At 38.7% G+C, this 19,427-nt stretch overlaps 1 protein-coding gene, 1 long non-coding RNA gene and 1 pseudogene across 3 annotated transcripts; all 3 read right to left on the bottom strand.

Moving 5' to 3' along the window:
* Window positions 1–480: 480 nt before the first annotated feature.
* Window positions 481–10,762, bottom strand: LOC307032223 (GTPase IMAP family member 7-like; annotated as a pseudogene). The gene is made up of 2 exons (XR_013810623.1): window positions 10,737–10,762; window positions 481–2,916 (listed from the first exon to the last, which is right to left on the bottom strand). The product of XR_013810623.1 is annotated as a GTPase IMAP family member 7-like (transcript).
* A 2,320-nt stretch (window positions 10,763–13,082) lies between these two features.
* On the bottom strand, window positions 13,083–15,097 carry LOC307032225. Its single transcript, XR_013806182.1, has 2 exons — window positions 14,989–15,097; window positions 13,083–14,224 (listed from the first exon to the last, which is right to left on the bottom strand). It is a non-coding gene; the product is annotated as an uncharacterized lncRNA (long non-coding RNA).
* A 679-nt stretch (window positions 15,098–15,776) lies between these two features.
* On the bottom strand, window positions 15,777–17,976 carry LOC307032224 (GTPase IMAP family member 7-like). Its single transcript, XM_079670068.1, has 2 exons — window positions 17,863–17,976; window positions 15,777–17,143 (listed from the first exon to the last, which is right to left on the bottom strand). The coding sequence occupies exons 1-2, from the start codon at window positions 17,867–17,869 to the stop codon at window positions 16,434–16,436; spliced, it is 717 nt and encodes a 238-aa protein (XP_079526194.1). The 5' UTR covers window positions 17,870–17,976; the 3' UTR covers window positions 15,777–16,433.
* Between the last annotated feature and the right edge of the window lie 1,451 nt (window positions 17,977–19,427).

The raw sequence follows: 19,427 nt of genomic DNA, 5'->3' as shown, positions 1-19,427 counted from the left end.
TGTTCTGTCAATGTTTAACTGTAGATGTAGTCTTCTTTATTGACATACAAACCCCACCAAATATCTTTACCCAAATCATTAGAATAGGCTGCTCTCTGGTGGGCAGGTGATGCTACTGCAGCTTTTAAATGGTGTTTATAGAGTTGTGGTGGTTTCCTCTCACCCTTTCTTCAGAAAATAAAATGGGAAACTTTAATTTAGTTTTTTACTTTATTATTATTTTATATCACATGACACAACTATCAGCTTCGGTCTCCTCAGATAAAGATGTAATATACTTTGTTACTCGTGAGCAGTGTGAACTAAAATTCCCCTTTCTTTCTGTTTTCACTTTGACGTACTGTTTTGGTGTGATTGTTTGTGTTGTGTGTGGAGGTCATTTTACTTTACCAAGAACAAACTGTCTTTGCTAAAAGAAAAAGCTTTCCATTTATTCATTGTACATTTATTTTTTAATATTTTCATCATATTATTGTCCATAAATAGCCACATTTACTGTCCAACAAAATCATGCTGTGCATACAGACCTCTTCTGGTCCTCTCTTGCAACAGGAAACAGTAAGAAATGTTTCAACAGGAAACACAAATACAGCAACAACAGTATAGGCCTACACTTGTTTGATTACAACATTGAAAACATTATTTTACATTAATTTGCATTTACCTGCTTCCTATTTATAAACAATGTTTTAAAAAATGCATATATGTGGTTTGTGTATAATATACAGTATTATATAATTGACAGTATTGACACTACACAACACCTCAAACCGACACTCAGTGGTTACGATAATGTACTGTAAGATACAACTCATTTTAAAAAAAAAAGATTATGTGATAGCTGCAATACAATCAAAGTTGCATAATATAATATGCCAAAACAGTTTCTCACTATGGATAATCAAATATAAACAGGTAAGGATCAGGCATGTCTGTACAAACAATCTTGAATCTGAATTTAATTTGAGTATAGTTCAATAATTCTGTGAACAGAAATAAGCTACTTAAGCTCGAAGCACACACAAGTAAAACCTGTTAAATGTTACTTATGAATAAACATTATCAGCTCAATAATTAAAGGGGAATTTAGAAGAAGATTTTCATGCAATTAGAGGCAGATGTGACTTTTAAGTGACATATTTAATTTTGATTCTTCGCTTATTAAAGGTTTACACTCTGTTTCATCTTTGGAACAGATTATTTTAAAGACAGACAGTTGATCCCAGACAGCCTCTGCTGCTCTCTGTGCTGCTTCCCGTGCTGTGACGGCTCCCTCAGCTGCTTGATACCCTGCAACACCTCCTTTCACTGCTCCCCTAACAACAACTAATGCTGCCATCGCACCTACTGCTGCTGCTCCTTATAATCCACAGAGAGACACAAATGTTATTCAGAAAAATGATACTGTTCGTAAATGAAGTATCCTCTGCGGGCTATGTTTTGCAAAAGGAAAACGCTGTGCAATAGCTGCAATGCAAAGTAGGAGAGGTGCAAAATGCAAAAAATGCGAAAACTGTTTTCCTCCATGGTTAATACAATATACACATGGAATAGTTGGAAGTGTGTACAATATTGAATATCAAGTTAATGTGAGTAAAGTTATTTCATAATAGATAATTATCCTGTGAAAAGGGAATGAGCGAATCAAGCTTGAAGTTCAGATAACAAAGCCAACACATAGCATATTACTAATGAATAAAGATTATCAGTTCACTGATTAAAGATCATTAAAATAATATGTTCATGCAATCTACACAGAGATGTGACTTTTCAATGATACATTCAATTCCCTTTCTTTGAGTGAGGGTTTTCATTGTTCAAGAACAGCCCTTTAAAGGCAGACCCTGGTTGATTCTTGACAGCCTCTGCTGCTCTCTGTGCTGCTGCCAGTGGTGATTCGGCTCCCTCAGCTGCATGATACCCTGCAACTCCTCCTTTCACTGCTCCCGCAACAGCAAGCACTGCTAACACTGCTGCTGCTCCTCCTCCTCCTCCTAGTTCAGCTGCTGCTCCTGCTAGTTCTGATAGTTCTGAACTGTATTTCGTTGCTGTTATCACTGCTGATACTATTCCTCCTGGCTTTGACAGATTTTTCTTTAAAACTAAGAGAACTTCTGCAACCATCGTTGCTCCACCAAAAAGAGCTCCTAACAATACACCTGTTGTAATGCCTGCCAGTTTGATCGTAAGCTTGTTAAATGCTCTGTCTTTAGCTTGCTCTCTGACTTCTTCCTCTGATATGTTCCCTGAGGACGGTCTAATGAGCTCCTCCTCTTGTTGTATTCCTTTCTCCACTGCTTGTAGCATCTCATTGGTGTAGCAGCTTCCTTTGTTTGCCTCTACCATCTCATCTATTGTCTTGAGTAGCTCCTTCACCTGGAACTGATTGCTCCTGTATTCATCCTGCTGGTTGTTCTTCCAGTATTTATTATCGATGACCTGGCAGCGGCCTCCGCACTTCTTCAACAGATCACTCGCAAGCTGGTTCTGCTGGAAATACTCCTCAACTGTCTGTCCTTCATCGAGCTGAACCATGAGTGAAGAGAACTGTTGCGTGTTCGAAGATTTCTTCAGAAAAGTATTAGCTTATTTTTGTGATGACGGCCTCTTCTTGCTTTGTGAATTTCTCCACTTTGAGCACAATGAGTAAAACATGGGGCCCAGGAGCGCACTCTATCATACACCTTATTATCTCAGGCTTCAGCTCCTCCTCTGATTTAACTGTGTCAAAGAAACCAGGAGTGTCGATCAGAGTGATGCTTCTTCCACTGATGGTTTTGGTTTCTGCTTGACATGTACTTGTTTCAGAGTTGGCGGTGTTCTTTATTTTGAACACTTCTTCTCCAAATATGGTGTTAACCACGCTGCTTTTCCCAACTCCAGTTTTCCCCAAGATGACGATTCTTCTGTTTGACTCTGAAAGAGAATATTTTTCATTACAGTTTTTCTCGATTGCTAACACACTAAAATGATACATACAGCTTTTGCAAACCACTGCACACGTTTCTCCACGTGAGACACAAGAATCTGACATAAAGTCACGTGTTAGCACATACACAACACTGATATTCAAAATGCCTCACACATGGACCAATGATCAAGAAACACATTCCACCTGACCAAACACCTGATAGCATAATTGTTGGCTCATCAATCAGGATGTTAGCACTATAAAAAGACCACAGGTGAGTACTTTCTTACAGAAACAATGGAAGCCAACATGGAAGCAAGAGCAAGAGGAATTGGAAGAGGTGGGCTGAGAGTGAGAGGAGGAGGAAGAGTACTCTCTAATGAAATTAAATGTTATCAACCATGGTTTGACGATGAGCAGTGGCGACTGGTCATTAGGGGCTGGTGGGGCACAGCCCCACCTAGTGTCAGCAGAAAGTATTAAAAATAATGATTACAAAAAATATATATATATATATATAAAATGTATTTTAAGATCATGGTTAATCATCTGATTCGTCTGTACATTGCTGTTTTAGTCTGTGTTCTTCTAATTAGTGTCTACAGTGTGTGCCTATTGAGCTGTTTAGAGCCACGTGGGACAAAACCCGATCATGCCCCTCCCTCTCACTGTCTAAGTGAACGGTGACTGTAAAAACTACACTGCGCATGCTCAGAGTATTTTCCTATTTAATGTGTGTGCCAAACAAATAATGACCACAGGGTCATAGAGCTGCCATTCCAACCATACGTCATCTCACATCATTCAGAGCTGATTGGCTGTAAAAAATTGCTCAAAATAAGATCTGTGGGAAACGTACCTGTTAGATAAATGCACGTTTTGTTCAGCCGGATAATATCCACATGTCTACCCTACTTTTATCATTTTCGAATCATAAATCTATCGATTAGATTTATGATAGACTTTTTAAACTACAAGAAGATAAGGAGGACTTTTACAGGATAGCCAAATGGACTTCATCTTCAAGTCAAGGTAAGACCGCAATTTTATTGAAATTGGAATCTTAGTAGAGAGAACAATTCAATATTTAAATGATAAAATTACATTTTTTGGGTATCCTTTTGTTGAACTGTCTGTTTAAAATTAATCGAAGCATCAGACAAAAAAAGCTTTTGAAAATAATATTATATTTTGATTTAGGTCAAAATATTATATTTGTAAACCTGAAGAGTCAGTGCCTCACCAGCCATGAACCTCACTGCAGAAGCTTATATATAGACATCTAAGTTTTCTGTGCCCCACCACTTTTGTACATATAGAAACGCCACTGACGATGAGAGAGGCTGGACAGAGGGTTCAGCCTAATCTAAGCCGATGAACTGTTGCCTCTGTAATCCAGACACTTAGACTTGAAAACAGGCTAGTTTTTAGCTGACATCAGCATAATTCATGATATATCAGTGCTTATATCTGTTGTGTGAAACGTATTTCCTTCATTACTGTAACTGAATTGTTGGCATGTTGCATACTATAACTGTACAAACATCCTGCACAATGTACTGTGGTAAACTTACCTTTATGCAACACGCACACTGAACATCCACTATATCTTTGTTGTTTATCTGAAGGACTGAGAAACAAAGAGGTGCAGGTGGAAAGCTAAGGATTTTCAATGAGGCACAGGAAGCAGCAGTTACAAACTGGGTTTTGGCAAACAATGCATCACACATAGAGATCCGAAGCATAGTAACTATGTGCTGAGATGCATGTTGCACAATGTTAGTTTTGAAAATATGATTTTTTCAACAACTCATTTGTATTTCTTCATTTTCTGTATTTCTGTAAACTCAATCAATCTTTCTCTGTAGAAACCTCTATGTACAGAGCATAGCCCATAAAGATGAAAGTGCTTTAGATTATGCTCAGCAGTGTGTAGTTGGGTGGTCAAACCACCTAGTATTATGAATGAAGTGTGTTATATTTGGGGCAAAAGTTTACATTTGGTAAGTGTTTATGTAGTTTTGAGTGCAGTTCTTCATTTAGCAGGAGAAATGAGGTGTTTTGCACTTTGGGTGTGTGGTTTTGTGAATTGTGTTTAGTGTTCTGAGAAACTGAGCAATTAAAAAAAAAATGTGTGTTAGCAATCGAGAAAAACTGTAATACTCTATACTTGTTGTTTTTTTAGCAACAACTTACCTAAATTGCAAAAAGAAATTGGTAAAAACTCAAAAAATATAACTTACCGTCCATGTTGTCAAAAGCAAATCAAAAGTGGAGCGACTGTTAGTCAGGGAGTGTACGTGAATATGTTTCAATCGCCTCCCTGTATCATATGACCAGTTTTTTTGTTTGTTTGTTCTTTACTTGCAACCTTGGCAGCTTCCTCAGTAGCCCTACCCCTTTCTGATCTTAGTTTAGAAAACATTATTCCAATCCAATTCATTTTATTTCTATAGCACATTTAGAAACAACAGAGTTGAACAAAGTGCTATACATCAACAACTGTATAAAAACATATCATAAATACATAAAGAACAGACAGGACATGAAACAAATGTAAAACACGAGACAATGAAACCAGATCAGAAGCCACCGACTGAAAAACTCTCCTACATGACGTAAAAAACAATAAAAAACACTAGTAAAGTAAAAACCCAAATGTAAAAGCACAAGTGTCATACCTGTCCTGTAAATGCCAGGGAAAAGAAGTGGGGTTTTATGCGAGATTTAAAAACAGGCAGAGTTGGAGCAAGTTTAACCTGGAGGGGCAATTAGTTCCATAACTTTTGAGCTGCAACAGCAAAGGCTCTGTCTCTTCGCTGCTTTAGCCTTGATTTCGGGACTACCAGAAGTAATCTGTCAGCCGACCTCAGTGACCGTGTGTGTATGGTTTTAGAAGATCTGCAAGGTATTTTACCACAGAATGTATCTGTTTGTCTAGTTTCAAATCACGATCAATCTGTACACCCAGGTTTGTGACAATGAGTTTCACATATGGGACAAGAGAATCCAGCAAAGACGGGGCATCGGGGCCACCACTGGGTCCAAATATTATGACCTCTGTCTTTTTTTCATTGAATTTTAAAAGTTCAAGGCCATCCAGGCCCTGATGTTGTGCAGACAGTCTGACAGACGTTGCACCTCGATCAGACTTCGAGACAGACAATAAAAGGAATTTCGTCCAAAACTGAGGCGTTCCCAACTGGGCATGGATCTAAGTGGGTTAATTATGTATTCCAATAAGATAAAAAAATTCTCAGCAGCTTCTTGCTATGGGCTAAAACAAATCTGGGCGAGGCTTCATGTGTGCTTTAATCTGATCAAACCACACTCTCAAAAAACTAATTCAGTGGCTTTATAAATATCACAATAATAAAAAGCTATACTACCTTAATAAAATCTCTTAATGACACAAAAGTAATTGTTTGAGTTGGACATAGCAAAATAAATGCCTAAAAATCCAACAGTTAATTTTATCTTAAATTATCACTGTTATTTAAGTTGATGACATGGAAAGAAATTAGTATTTGACTAACTAATTATATTTTTAAGATATCCTTAATATCTTTGATACATTTCAATGAAAATATTTGAGAATTGGCACATTTTACTGATCAGTTTCAGGAACTGCAATTATTAATCATTCCAAATCAATTTTCTTCATCTTTAACAAAAACTTAAGACATTGAGTAAATTACACTAAACATCATGACGTGGACTCCATTAACAATCACGTGCAAATACAGTGTGCTCATAGGAAATCAAATGTTCTATCTCCGCCACATGTGGCAACAAGCAAGGAAACACCACGACAATAACCACAAGGAAAACCCCCTGCAAAGCCTGGTAAGTAAGCAATAGTTAATGAAATATTGACCCTGCATTGCGCATATACAATTTTATGGGGTGTAATTATCTTGTCAAACTTGCAGCCATGCTGTCGTAGGTTAAAGTTAAAAATTAAAGCCTTTTATTGTCATTATACACAGAGTATAACGAGATTCAGAGTGCAACTCTGTCCCAGTGTGCAAAAAATACAAACAAATACATAACACTAAAAAACACGGCAATAGGAGAGACAACATACAATCATACGGGGGAATAAATAGTTAAAAATATTGATATAAAAATAGTATATGCAGTGCATTAAAGTGTGTGTATGTGTGAGAATGGTTACGGTTATTGCATTATGTGTGGTGGTTAAGCAGCCTGACGACCCAGGGGTAGAAACTGTTTTTGAGTCTGTTTGTCCGTGACTTGAAGCTCCTGTATCTCCTCCCAGAAGGCAGGAGAGAGAACTGTCTGTGACCTGGGTGAGAGCTGTCCTTTATTATTTTGTTAGCTCTGCTGAGGCAGCGGGAGGTGGAGATGTGTTCCAGAGAGGGCAGGGGGCAGCCGATGGTTTTCTCTGCCATCCTGATCACTCTCTGCAGGGCTTTCTTGTCCGCAGCTGAGCATCCTGCATACCACCCTGAGATGGAGTATGACAGCACGCTCTCGATGGTCGCCCGACAGAAGGACACCAGCAGCTTCTTGTTCAGTCGGTTTCTCCGAAGCACCTTCAGGAAGTGTAGTCGCTGCTGGGCCTTCTTAACTGCTGCAGTGGTGTGTGCTGTCCAGCACCCCCAGTTCACAGCTTGTCTCCCTCGCTATCGATACCACGACGGCGAGGACGTTTTCTTCTATTCTCATACAAGAGAAGAAAAATAATTAAGGGCTATTAACACACCAGTTAATACCGCTTTCGGAAATAAATCTACGCCGTCGCTTTTCTCCGGACTAAGGACGAGTTGTTAGATTTTTCCCCGGCAACTTTCCTGCTGAGAGCGGGCCCTCTCCACGCCGTCACCACGGCAGGCAAGATGGACGCCTCTCTCCCTCACACCAGAGGAGCCGGGAACTCAGTTGCAAGGCTCTGTGGCTGTGGGTTCAAGATCTCGGACACATACACACACCAGGTCTGCTCGTCCTGCCTCGGGCTGGAACACGCCCAGGAGGCTGTCGATAACCCCGGCTCGTGCGGATATTGCTCCTGCTTGTCCCGAAAGAGCCTCCGCCGTCGGCTAGCTAGCCAAGCAAGCAGGCCGTGTGCCAACGTGGTTGCTTCTCGCACAGTCAAAACAGGGGGTTATTACACAGACAAATGTCCCCGTAATACACCTGCTCGACCTGAGTTTCATCATAAACACAGAAGGGAGCATGTTGTTCAAAGCCCAGACTGTACTTCCCTCGAGGGAGTTTCAGCACTGGACAGCTGCCCTCAGGAACCTCCAACGGTCGCACGTAAATTACGTAGAGTTTTAGCGGTGTTCCCCACCCTAAAACGCCGTATGTCTTCTCTCAGAGGACACCATGCCCTCGTGAGGATGGATATTACAACAATATCGTATGTAAACCATTAAGGAGGTTTTGTGTTCTCCCCAGTTACATGCTGGCACGCAAACTGATCCTGTTGTGCCGCGGTCGCCTCCTCTCCTCGAGAGTGAGACATGCACCAGTTGTGACGAACCTCGGGACAGCCCTGCTGCCCAGAGGCGTATCTCCATATGCAGACTGGACTTCACATCAAATGGTTGTGAGTCAGCTGTGGGTGTGTCGCGGCTGAACCGCGATAGATCTGTTCACATTAAAAAGATTATGCTCATTATCAGCTGTTCTTTCAATGCGCGGTCTAATACGCACCGTTGGGCGTAGGCGTACTCGCGCACGTTTGACCTCCGGTTCTCCCGCGCGCATTCCCACCCCGGGCTCTGAGAACCCATCTCTGACCAGAGTGAGAGAACAGCACCACGCATTGATCTTGATAGTTCCGCGCTGACCTGTAATGTACTGGCATGCGGGGATTTATCAGTGGATTTGCGGTCAGCCATGACGATGTTTTCGCCCACACCCGGGGTGTCTCGTCCTATGGACCTGACCCGTAGGTGGTGTAATCTGAATACAGTCAGTCTCCCGAGGGGCGATTAGCACTGCTCAGAGTGCGAAAGTTTCCTCCACTGTGTCTCGTTATGACTGAAAGTGAAAGATGGGGAGGAATGATGTCCTTAAAAGAGGACACACCTCTGTCACGGTGGAGTGATTCTATCATTTCCACAGGACCTAATTGGAAGCACAGGATTTTCCAGGTCACTAGTCTCCTTATGGGACTTGACAGTGGTTTCAGATGGGCTCACTCGTATCTCATTTGAGCCTCTGGGAGAAGCTGTCATGAAGCACCTGTCACTAAAGACAGTGCAATCACTGGCTCTGGCATCCGCCAAGCAAGTCAGTGACTTCATGCGCTATCTTTGCATCCTCCACGCACCTAGTTCGTCCCAGGGCAAACTAGAGTGTTGCTGAGGCCCAATCCTACCTTTATCCTAAGGTGGTTGGTTCAGATACCCCAATTGACATTGAGGCAATTTTCTTCGCCGCTGTCCCCCCCCCGGGGAACAGCAGTTGAATTTGCTATGTCTAGCCCGTGCTTATGCACTTATGTGGACAGATCAAGGGAGTTTTGTGTCATAATGACCAACTCTTTGTGTCCTGGGCTAACCCTTACAGGGATAGGCCCGTTACTAGGCAACGGTTCTCCCACCGAATGGTAGAGACCATTGCTTTGGCCTATATGAGTCGGAAATTGCGGGCACCTTCGGGTTGCGTGCTCTTTAGACTCGGGATCTGGCTACACCCTGGACTGTTTGCTCAAGGGTGTTTCCATCCAAGACATTTGTGCAGCGACGGGCTGGTCCTCGCCGCTCACTTTTGTCCGCCTTTACAGGCTAGACGTCTCTGCTCCCAGTGTGGCCCGAGCTGTGCTGGGCGCCCCGCTGAGTCAGAGCTCTACCTGTCAGGTTCTGGTTGGTTTGGTGATTTTCGAGATAAGCTCGTCTGGCAATACGGGAGTTACGATTTCCCATAGTGAGACATCGAACGGAGTGTTATGAATGAGAACTATAGGTTACTTACGTAACCCCAGTTCTCAGAGTAACATGAAGTGAGATGTCTCACCAGACGGCCCTCCTTGCTAAGGTGAAGCGAGAAGAGGTGCTTATTTTGAATGACGCATGCAACGTAGCACAAGCTACTTATAGGGAGTGGATTCCCTGACGATGACGTCGAGATCACCCGCCAATCAGAGTTGGCGTAAATTAGATTGATGCTTCTGTTGGCTCCGCGATGAGGCGCATCCCATAGTGAGACATCTCACTTCATGTTACTCTGAGAACTGGGGTTACGTAAGTAACCTATAGTTAAGTTTATTTATAGAGCACCTTTCCGCACAGGGCAACCCAAACCAGGTGAAGTGAAACATTTGCACCTGCTTTGTCCACAGTTGTTGTTTTAACGTACCTAACCATGTTAAATGTCTGTTTTGTGAATAATAACATAAAAATTGATTTATTTTGTTGTATTAGTTATTTGTTCTGAACTAATGGGTCAGTTGATTTAAGTTATATATGTGTGGCAGAATCAAGATGATACTGGTCCAATGTTAAAATTGAATAATCCATTTACTCTGAACTTTACCTTAAGTTCCCCACTTAATTTAAGATGTGTCAAACTTTAGTTAAGTATTTTCATACATATTTTTACATTTCTAAATTTTATAGGAAAATATTGTACTATTTACTCCAACACATGTATCTGACGTGCAGTTAGATACTTCAGAAAATGTAGCACATACTTTCATCTCATAAAATGCAGGCATCACCAATAATAGTGAGCATTATAAAACATACAAACCTTTACTTAACAAACATTTTCAACAATTCAATAAAGTATTTTTACCATGAAGTGTTGCATCTCTTATTACGCACATAGAATACAAATATTTCCAACTTACCCTCCATTTGGGATGCACGACTGTAGTCAGCCGGACTGCTGGATGTTCTGTCTTCGGTTCTCTTGCTGTGGTTTGACTCTACTTTCGTTCTCTACCAGTTTAACCACATTTGCCGTTCTTGAACAATAGAGTGAGAGTCGCAGAAGATTCTTGGTGCAGGCCTTAAAAATAAAAGTATTCAATTCAAATATCACACATGAAAATAGCATTTAATCATTTACACATTCAACTATACCAACATTGTTTTATTTTTAAACATTATTCCAGACTTGCGTAAAAACTGAAACCAGGTAACATACATGTAGGTAAATAATCCAATAAAAAAGTGAAATAAAAAGAAATTACATAACAAAATAGAAGAACTACACCAGGTAAACTAAAGAAAATTGTGGAATTGGAGTTTTTAAAACAATTAACTTGGATATAAAGATATTTTTGCAGATTAGGGTCAGAACAGTGTGGCTTTATATCTCAGCAATATAACCAGTTATCAAAGGCAATTTGGGCCAAGTTTCAGGATGTATTACCAAAAGATATCACACTTGTAAATAATGATATTTACATTCAGTTAATATCAGTTGTGAACTACTTCTTGTACAACATCATTTTCTAAATGTATAACAAGGCAATTGTAAGCCAGGGTTGGGATGCAGAGATTGGTGAAATCTGGTTGTTTTCGTTAGAGTTCAAATCCTTGTAACACTGCTACCAAGCCTCAGAAAGGGAGGCCTTTAAATTTCCAGTAAACAGGGCATTACAGAAATAGAAGAAGGAAATAAATGCTTGAATGACAGTTTCCAGATCAGCAGGTCTACTTTTTAGGGTGGTGACTGCATGTGGTTTGGAAAGAACAGGTTGTAAAGACAATTATTTTTAAAAGTTTATTAATGGCAACAGGCAAATAGGTTTTGGTAAGCCTTGTTTGTATGAGCATGGGAATACAATAATTGGCTAACAGTACGGTGTCCTTTATCCGCAGATTTTGACTGAAATGTAATTACATAATTGATGCGTCGTAAAAACTATAGGCATCAGGTCATTGCAATAAACAGGAAATGGGTCCCTCACAAAATACATTCACTGCTTTCATGGCCGCCAATCTCCCACCACTAAATGATTAAAAACAACATCATAAGAATAAGTAGTCTTTATATTTCATGAGAAAAGGGAGGATGGCAGCTGCACCTTTTCATATCTTTTAAAGGTGGAGTGTTTTTGTCTTAGTGAAACTCAACAGGTTGAATGGAATTTTCTTTATCTGTTTTTATTGGCAGCATCCACCTGACTTCTGGGAATCAACAATACATCTACGCAGACTGAAAACAAAAAGGCCTTTTATATTTGGCTTTGACTCACAAAAAGTATTTATTGTTATTGTATAACAGGTTTAAGTTTGTTTTCATCATGTTAGAATTACAGTTGCTACTTTTTAGGTCCTGGAAAAATTCAGATTAGAATAAAGACGCTGATGCAATAAATGTTTTATTTAGCGCCAAGCTCGTTTAGGCGAATTAAATATTCAGAAAAAAGTTCAACAAGAAATAGCTTCGTTAAAAAAAGGCCCAGTATTTTACAGCAGTTTGGCCCTGTATCAAACATTCAACAAAGGATAGTAAATAGTGCATGGACCTGGGACAATTTGTAACTATCAATAGCAACAGGATTGTAATATAATCAAATAAATAACACTGCCTATGTTCAGCAACACAAATACAACTGTCAGCTGTTGAGCTTGAATAATTAAAACAAAAGTTAGTTATAATCAAATATATATTTGATTATAACTCATTAAAAACTAATTGTAAAACTGTGAATTAGGGTTGCAAATTAGAACATGATCACAGCATGATAGGTTTAGTATGATTATAATGTTGTAAAGAGAGAAGGTATAAACCCTGTATAAGTTTGGACCTATTTTTCTTCAAATAAACTGATCCCACCTTTTGGATTGGGACAACTTAAAAGACATCAGCGCTCTCCTCTCCTGCTTCAAAGGTAAGATTGCACCCTGCCACACTCACACTGAGGTAGGGCCACACCTTATTTACTGATATCAAAATCCTTCGGGATTGCTTAAACAGATTTAAGAGAGTTGTCTGAATTGAAACAGCAGTTAATTGAACCTGGTTCTTCGAGGAGTTAATAGAGGTGAGATCTTGCTGACGTTGGTGGATCTGAGCCAAGCAGCAAACTTACATAGACTCAATAACTTTGGTTAGGTTAATTAGTAGGTCAGAGTAATTTGCCCGGAATAAATTATCAGCTCCTCCCGACTCTTACACAGCCAATGTTTTTTTTATAGTTTTCGACAACAAAGAAGCCCTAAGGCTCAGACAATAACTGCAATTCATCTTTGGATTTGGTTTATTATTAGAATTTATGAGTATCGTCAACCCTTTGACAGCACTTGTGAATGGTTTCATGAAAAACAGAAACTGAAAAGAAAATTGACTAATCAGCCGTTTATTGTTACTTAAAACATTTTAAACAAAGTGTAACATATTAATTTCCATGTATTTGACATTTTCTAAAAATGGTTTGCTACACCTTCTCAGTATATCAAAAACGTATTTAAAGTAATTATATTTTCAGTTGACAGGAACAAGCCGAGAATGTAAAGCAAAGACGCAAGGACCATCACAAGGTAAGATATAAAATAGACAAATGAATTCAACCTTAAGTTACTAAATCTTATAGCTTAAAAAAATTATTGAAATAAATGTACATGTGCTGAATGTGACTACTATACATCAATGACGATCTCTTCTGCTGATTTTCATTTGATTCTGCCTTGGTGTTCATTCAAATGGATTCCAAGAATTGTACGTTCTTTCATACAAAGCATTGCATTTGTCCACAAAATACTCAAATACACTTTTTATTACCACTACCACTGGACTGGCAGGGAGAGAATCTGAACCTGTGCCATCGTTTCCTGTTACCACCTCTGTCAGTGGTGGTGCTGGGACTTCGATATCTTGTGGTGCTACCCTAAATATCTTAAACATTTTTGAATTCATCAGCACAGCAGAGATAGTTGCAAGTATTCCAGCTATAACTGCGTATCGAATAAAACCTCTAAACCATGTTCGAGGTGCTCTGTCCACCTGCTTCTTTAAGTAGTTGCTTTTAGCCTCTTTTCTGATCTCTTCTTCTGGCATGTTTCCTGATGCTTGTCTAATTTGCCTTTCTTCTTTCTGTATATCTCTCTCTATCTCTTGAATAGCATGGGGCCCAGGCGCGCACTCTGTGAGACACCGCACCATCTCTGGCTTCATCTCCTCCTCAGATTTTCCTGCATCGAAGAAACCAGGAGTGTCGATCAAAGTGATGCTTCGTCCATCGATGGATTTGGTTTCTGCTGAAGAAGATTTTTGAGTCATTACAATGGTCAATTTTGAATTTGGCTTTTCCCAAAACGATGTTAGCAAGGCTGCTCATTCCGACTCCAGTTTTTCCGAGCAGCACAATCCTCATTGTGTTTGGCACTATAATGGAAAAAGTGACTCAGTTAATCAATTAATTTGAACATTTCACGCAATTGTATCCCCTCTATCTCACCCTTTAACTCTGTATCTCTAATTATAGCACTCTGGCAAAACAAATATCTTAAAAAATAAATACAAATTCACACATCAAAATTGCATGTTTACCAATATAATATTTTTTGGAGACTGTAAGAGACCTGACAGGTTCTGAGAGTAATAGTAATAATATAAACCAATAATAATTATACTTTTTATATATTTAAAGGTATTCAAAGAGAATTTACAGATGCATACAATTTTAAAAACAACCCAAATCAAATATAAAACACAATATTAATGACAGGTGAGTTTTGGTTTGTGATTTGAATGAAAACAGGTGCAGTCAAAGATATGTTTGAGGAGATGCTTTTGGGGCAGCAAAAGATAATTAACTAATGGATACTGTCACATTTCTTTTTTTAAATGATACTGAAAGATTAAACATTTTCACATGACATGTTAGTCCACAATGCCCCGGTGGGCTGAATGTAGATAAATAAGGCTTAATGTGACTGTAACTGTCAGAGTGTATTTGATCAAAGTGACATAATAGCCTCAAACAACCTTAATAATAAACAAAAGTATATTACAACTTCAATCATTTCTACATAGTTTAAAGGAGGAGTTAGGATTTTGAGATTTGAGTAGGAGCCCAATTCATTTACAATACAAACAATAATTTAATTTGAATAAAATATTTAAATATAATATGAAGCTTAGCTCACCTTCCATGCTGTCAAAGGAAGAATTATTAGCAAAAGAAAAGACTGCGATCCGTGACACGTCTCCACTGTGAGCTTTTCGTTTGTTCTCTCACTCTGACTCACCTCTTGCTTTAACTTTTTTTTTTCTACCTGTCCGACTTGTTCCTCGGCTGCCGGCTGATAAAATGATCCACTCACATTACACTTATTTTATTCAAGCACAGGCATCAATATACTGCATTAATAAAAAACAATGATCAACCACAAATTGTTACATAACACAAATTCATTAATTAAATATGCTTAAATATGAGTCACTGATTATTTGACTCGTTTTGTTTTTCTGACTCAGTATTGTGACAAATCATCATATGTAAAATCAGATTGTTTCCATAGTAACATAAAGCAGGAAACAAACAGGGAATCTGTACAAACCAGTAGTGTTTCTTGCAGAATATCAGCCTTTCTAATATCATGAGGTCCTTTCGGCTCATTGGATGAATTAAAGAGGCCCTATTATGTTTTCGGGGTTTTCCCTTTCCTATAGTGTGCTATATAGGTTTTAGTGCATGTAAATGGTCTGCAAAGGCTAACATCCAGAGGGAGTTTCTCTCTCACACATTCCCCCCCTGCCTGAAACGCCTCCTTTGGTCTCCTTTATTTACTTCTGGAACATAGTGACATCACTATGTAACAAGTAAGCTAGCGCTCCAACACATTGTACGTGATAGGCTTAGGCTTGATAATGAGCATAATAAGTCCTCCTTAAGATTGTATAATAAAAAAATTCACTTGAAAACACATTATTAAATTACTAATTTATTCTTGTTGTTGTTGATTAAGTTATGACAAAAGAAAACAATGAAAACAGAATCAAAGAAATTACGGAGAGCCCACATCAGATCATGATGCGATAATCGGATAATTCATAATTGTATTTTTATGGTAAATACTAAAGAATACAGTAAATCAAACTCTTTCACCGTAATACAAAGGGAAGGGAAGCAAGCAAATGATTGGCACTGTATATACTTGTCAACATATTTGAGTCACACATTAAACACACAATGCTTTCAAATGTTAATGGTAAGACTTCAACTCTCAGGTCAGACGCCTCTCTAATAAACATATACTAAAGTCATATAAAATGCATTTCATAACTACTCTCATTAGTTTATCAAGGTTTTCTTGTACTGTTCTGAGAAATAATGACTGACATTTTTCACTGTTTTTGGCAGATAAATGGATGATGGAAAAAAAGCAAGTTGCAAGTTACAAAATATATGATATAGGAGTAGAAATAATTTTAATTCCTTATCTAATTTTAAGGAATTCTTTCAAATGAGATTAAAAAAAACAATATACAACCCTGCTTACAATATTTCAATATGTTAAGTTTTAATCGTATTGCCAGATTCTTGACATTACACAGCCCTAATGCTGCAGTTAGTCTTTTGTCATGATATTCATTTTTTAACAGCAATAACAGCAATGGCCACCAAAGCCGCAATACCAGCTACCCCGACAGACCAATTAGCCCATGACCCATATGCAGCATGTAGCTTCTCAATGGTGTAACAGCTTGTTCTGTTTGCATCAGCCATCCTGTCTATTGTCTTGAGTATTTCTGCCACCTGGAACTTGTTGCTCCTGTATTCATCCGTCTGGTCTTTCTTCCATTTAATATTATCAATGACGTGGCACCGTCTCCCGCACTTATTCACCAGATTCCTCAGATCTGGATCCAGATCGACCCACTGCTCGATCGTCATTCCCTCAGGGAGCTGGTCACCACGTGTGAAGACAACTATGGCATATTTTAAAGCTTCTTCAGAGAAACATTGTTGGATTTTTGTGATGACGTCCTTCTCTTTCTCTGTGAATTTCTCCACTTTAAGCACAATGAGAAAAGCATGAGGCCCAGGAGCGCACTTTTCGATACACTTCTCTATCTCAGACTTCAGCTCCTCCTCAGGTCTGCTTGTGTTGAAAAACCCAGGAGTGTCGACCCACATGAGTTTTGTCCCGTTGACACGTTTGGTTTCTGCTTGACATACAAGTGTTCCTGAATTGGCCGAATCGTCTATCTCGAACAAAGTCTCTCCGAAGATGGTGTTGGCGAGGCTGCTCTTCCCAGCTTTAGTTTTTCCCAAAACCACGATCCTTCTTGTTAAATCTAGAAGACAGTAATGACTCTATGTCACTTATATATTTCACTGCTTTTGCCGGAGATATAGAGTGAGCAAAGCATTTCAAAAATAGCAAAGCTGTGATGACAATATCAGCATGCTAACTTAACTTTGTTTAGAGTAGGCTGACATCTGCATATTTTGACAAATACATGAATGCATAAAATATGTCTAAAATACATATGCATAATTTCATACAGTATTATATAATACAGTAATAAGTTGTATAGGCTGTCTGTGTAGTCAATGTTTTTTATGCAACATTTGTGAACAAGCAGCTTGAATGGACACAGAAGATAAAATATTTATAATAATACGTTTTGAAACTGAAATAATATGAAGTTTTTTATTGTTCTCACAAAATAATGTAAATAAGGAATTCAGGATTCATCATCAATGGGTATTTTTTGTCAATAATCTACTCGCCTAAATCTATTTTTGTATTATTTAAATTGCTGGTACTCACAAAAAAATAAACATGATCTTTATCATGACTTAGTTTTATTTATCTCCTTTCATTTGCTTTCATACGTAATAGTCAACCTTATGAAATTACCCTTTTAAAAGAGTATCCAAATAAATGAATGTAGACAAGATAGAACAAACATAATTTCGGCATTTAAGTTTCATTGTTCGAATATGGACCCAAACTTGTGAAAACATTATAATATTATTATTATTTATGGAATGAGTCATCTTAACTTACCACTCATGCTTGGAAAAAATTGTAAATCAGCAGACTCCGATCTGGAGGTTGTTGTGACTGCGTATCGTTTCTTCTGCCTTTCGCTTTGTTTGACAGCTGTTTGACTTGTTTCGTGGCGACACACTATTGGCATGAGCATATCACACAGTGGACATTTTAATTCAAGTGTCCACATTTATAATAAGCACCACCTCTGTTGCATGTCAACAAGCTACCGAAGCATGTTCCTTATTTTTAACATTTCACATCTCCACTGTTTTCTTTTTTTTTACCTTTATGGGGCTTCAGTTTGGATTTATAGACCATTTGTTCAAATGAGTATTTGTTTACTTTTCAGCACTGCAAATGCAACTCCTTTCTTCCAGGAAGTAGTGAGGAGGATTTCAAATAAAACGTTGATAAGACATTGGTAGACATCCTGTAGCTGCATTTACATCCATATTGGAATTTAAACTTGTCAGTTGGTTAAATGTTTTCAAACGAATCCTGATCCTTATTGACATCTAGAGGTTGCTGTATGAACTCCAATGCTGTCTCACAACTTGGTATTTTCTTAGACTTTAGTGTCCCTTTCTGTTTTGTCACTTTCTCTCGCCCACCCTTGCTGAAAAAGGAAAACTTAAGTTGTTTTAAACCTCAATAAATATTTTATAGCATTTGACAAAACACTTTGTCATTTTTCTCCAAAATAAGTAAATGTCAACTTGATTGTCAAACTTCTGTTTGTACGATACAGACAGGGACTTTGAGATACTGTTTCTCACAATCCAGAGGAATAAAAAATATATATATATGTTTACATAGATACACACGTGTGCACCCACTTTTATATACAGAATGAAACATAAACACATCTCTACATATGCACACATTAAGAGGCATCAATAAAAAGCACACCAGTCGCTATATACAAAATAACAGTCACTTCTAAACGAATGAGGATGAATATATTACAACAGTAACAATATGTAGAGTAGTGTAAGTGTCTGTCCTTAGCAGCTGTCTGGTGCAGTTATACAGTATAAGTGTCATTTTTCAAAGATAGTAATTATAATATGTGTGTGTGTGTGTGTGCAGGGGGTGATCTACCAAGTTCGAATGATTTGCTCAAGTGACATTTATACATAGCCATCTGTCGTGGCTTCCTTCCTTTTCTTTCCATCAAGCCACTAGACGCCTTAAACAGACAGTTCTAACTCGTTTCTTTCCTTTAAATTACTCACAGTTTGAAGGGTTGCTTGGTCTCCGATGGTTTAGATCAGTGGTCACCAACCTTTTTAAGCTCAAGATCACCGACCTTGGCCTAGGTGAAAGGCGAGATCTACCTATTGCAGAATTGAGTGAAAAAGACGGCCCAGACAATGCTTCCAATTTGAGGCCTTTTTATATAGGCTAATTGCATCTGAATTACTGTTACAATGAAGGCTCCATAATCAGCTCACGGCATATAGGCAGGGGTAAAGTGCTATTGGGGGGCGGACCTCACCTCCTCTAGGGGGGTCCTCACCTCCTCTAGGGGGGTCCGGGGGGATGCTCCCCCGGGAAGATTTTTTTTTTAAATATTG

Source organism: Notothenia rossii (genome assembly GCF_949606895.1).
Source record: "Notothenia rossii genome assembly, chromosome: 3".
In the NCBI taxonomy this organism is placed as follows: Eukaryota; Metazoa; Chordata; class Actinopteri; order Perciformes; family Nototheniidae; genus Notothenia; species Notothenia rossii.
Note: the sequence above shows the minus strand (reverse complement) of the source record. Positions and strands in the feature narration are given on the sequence as shown.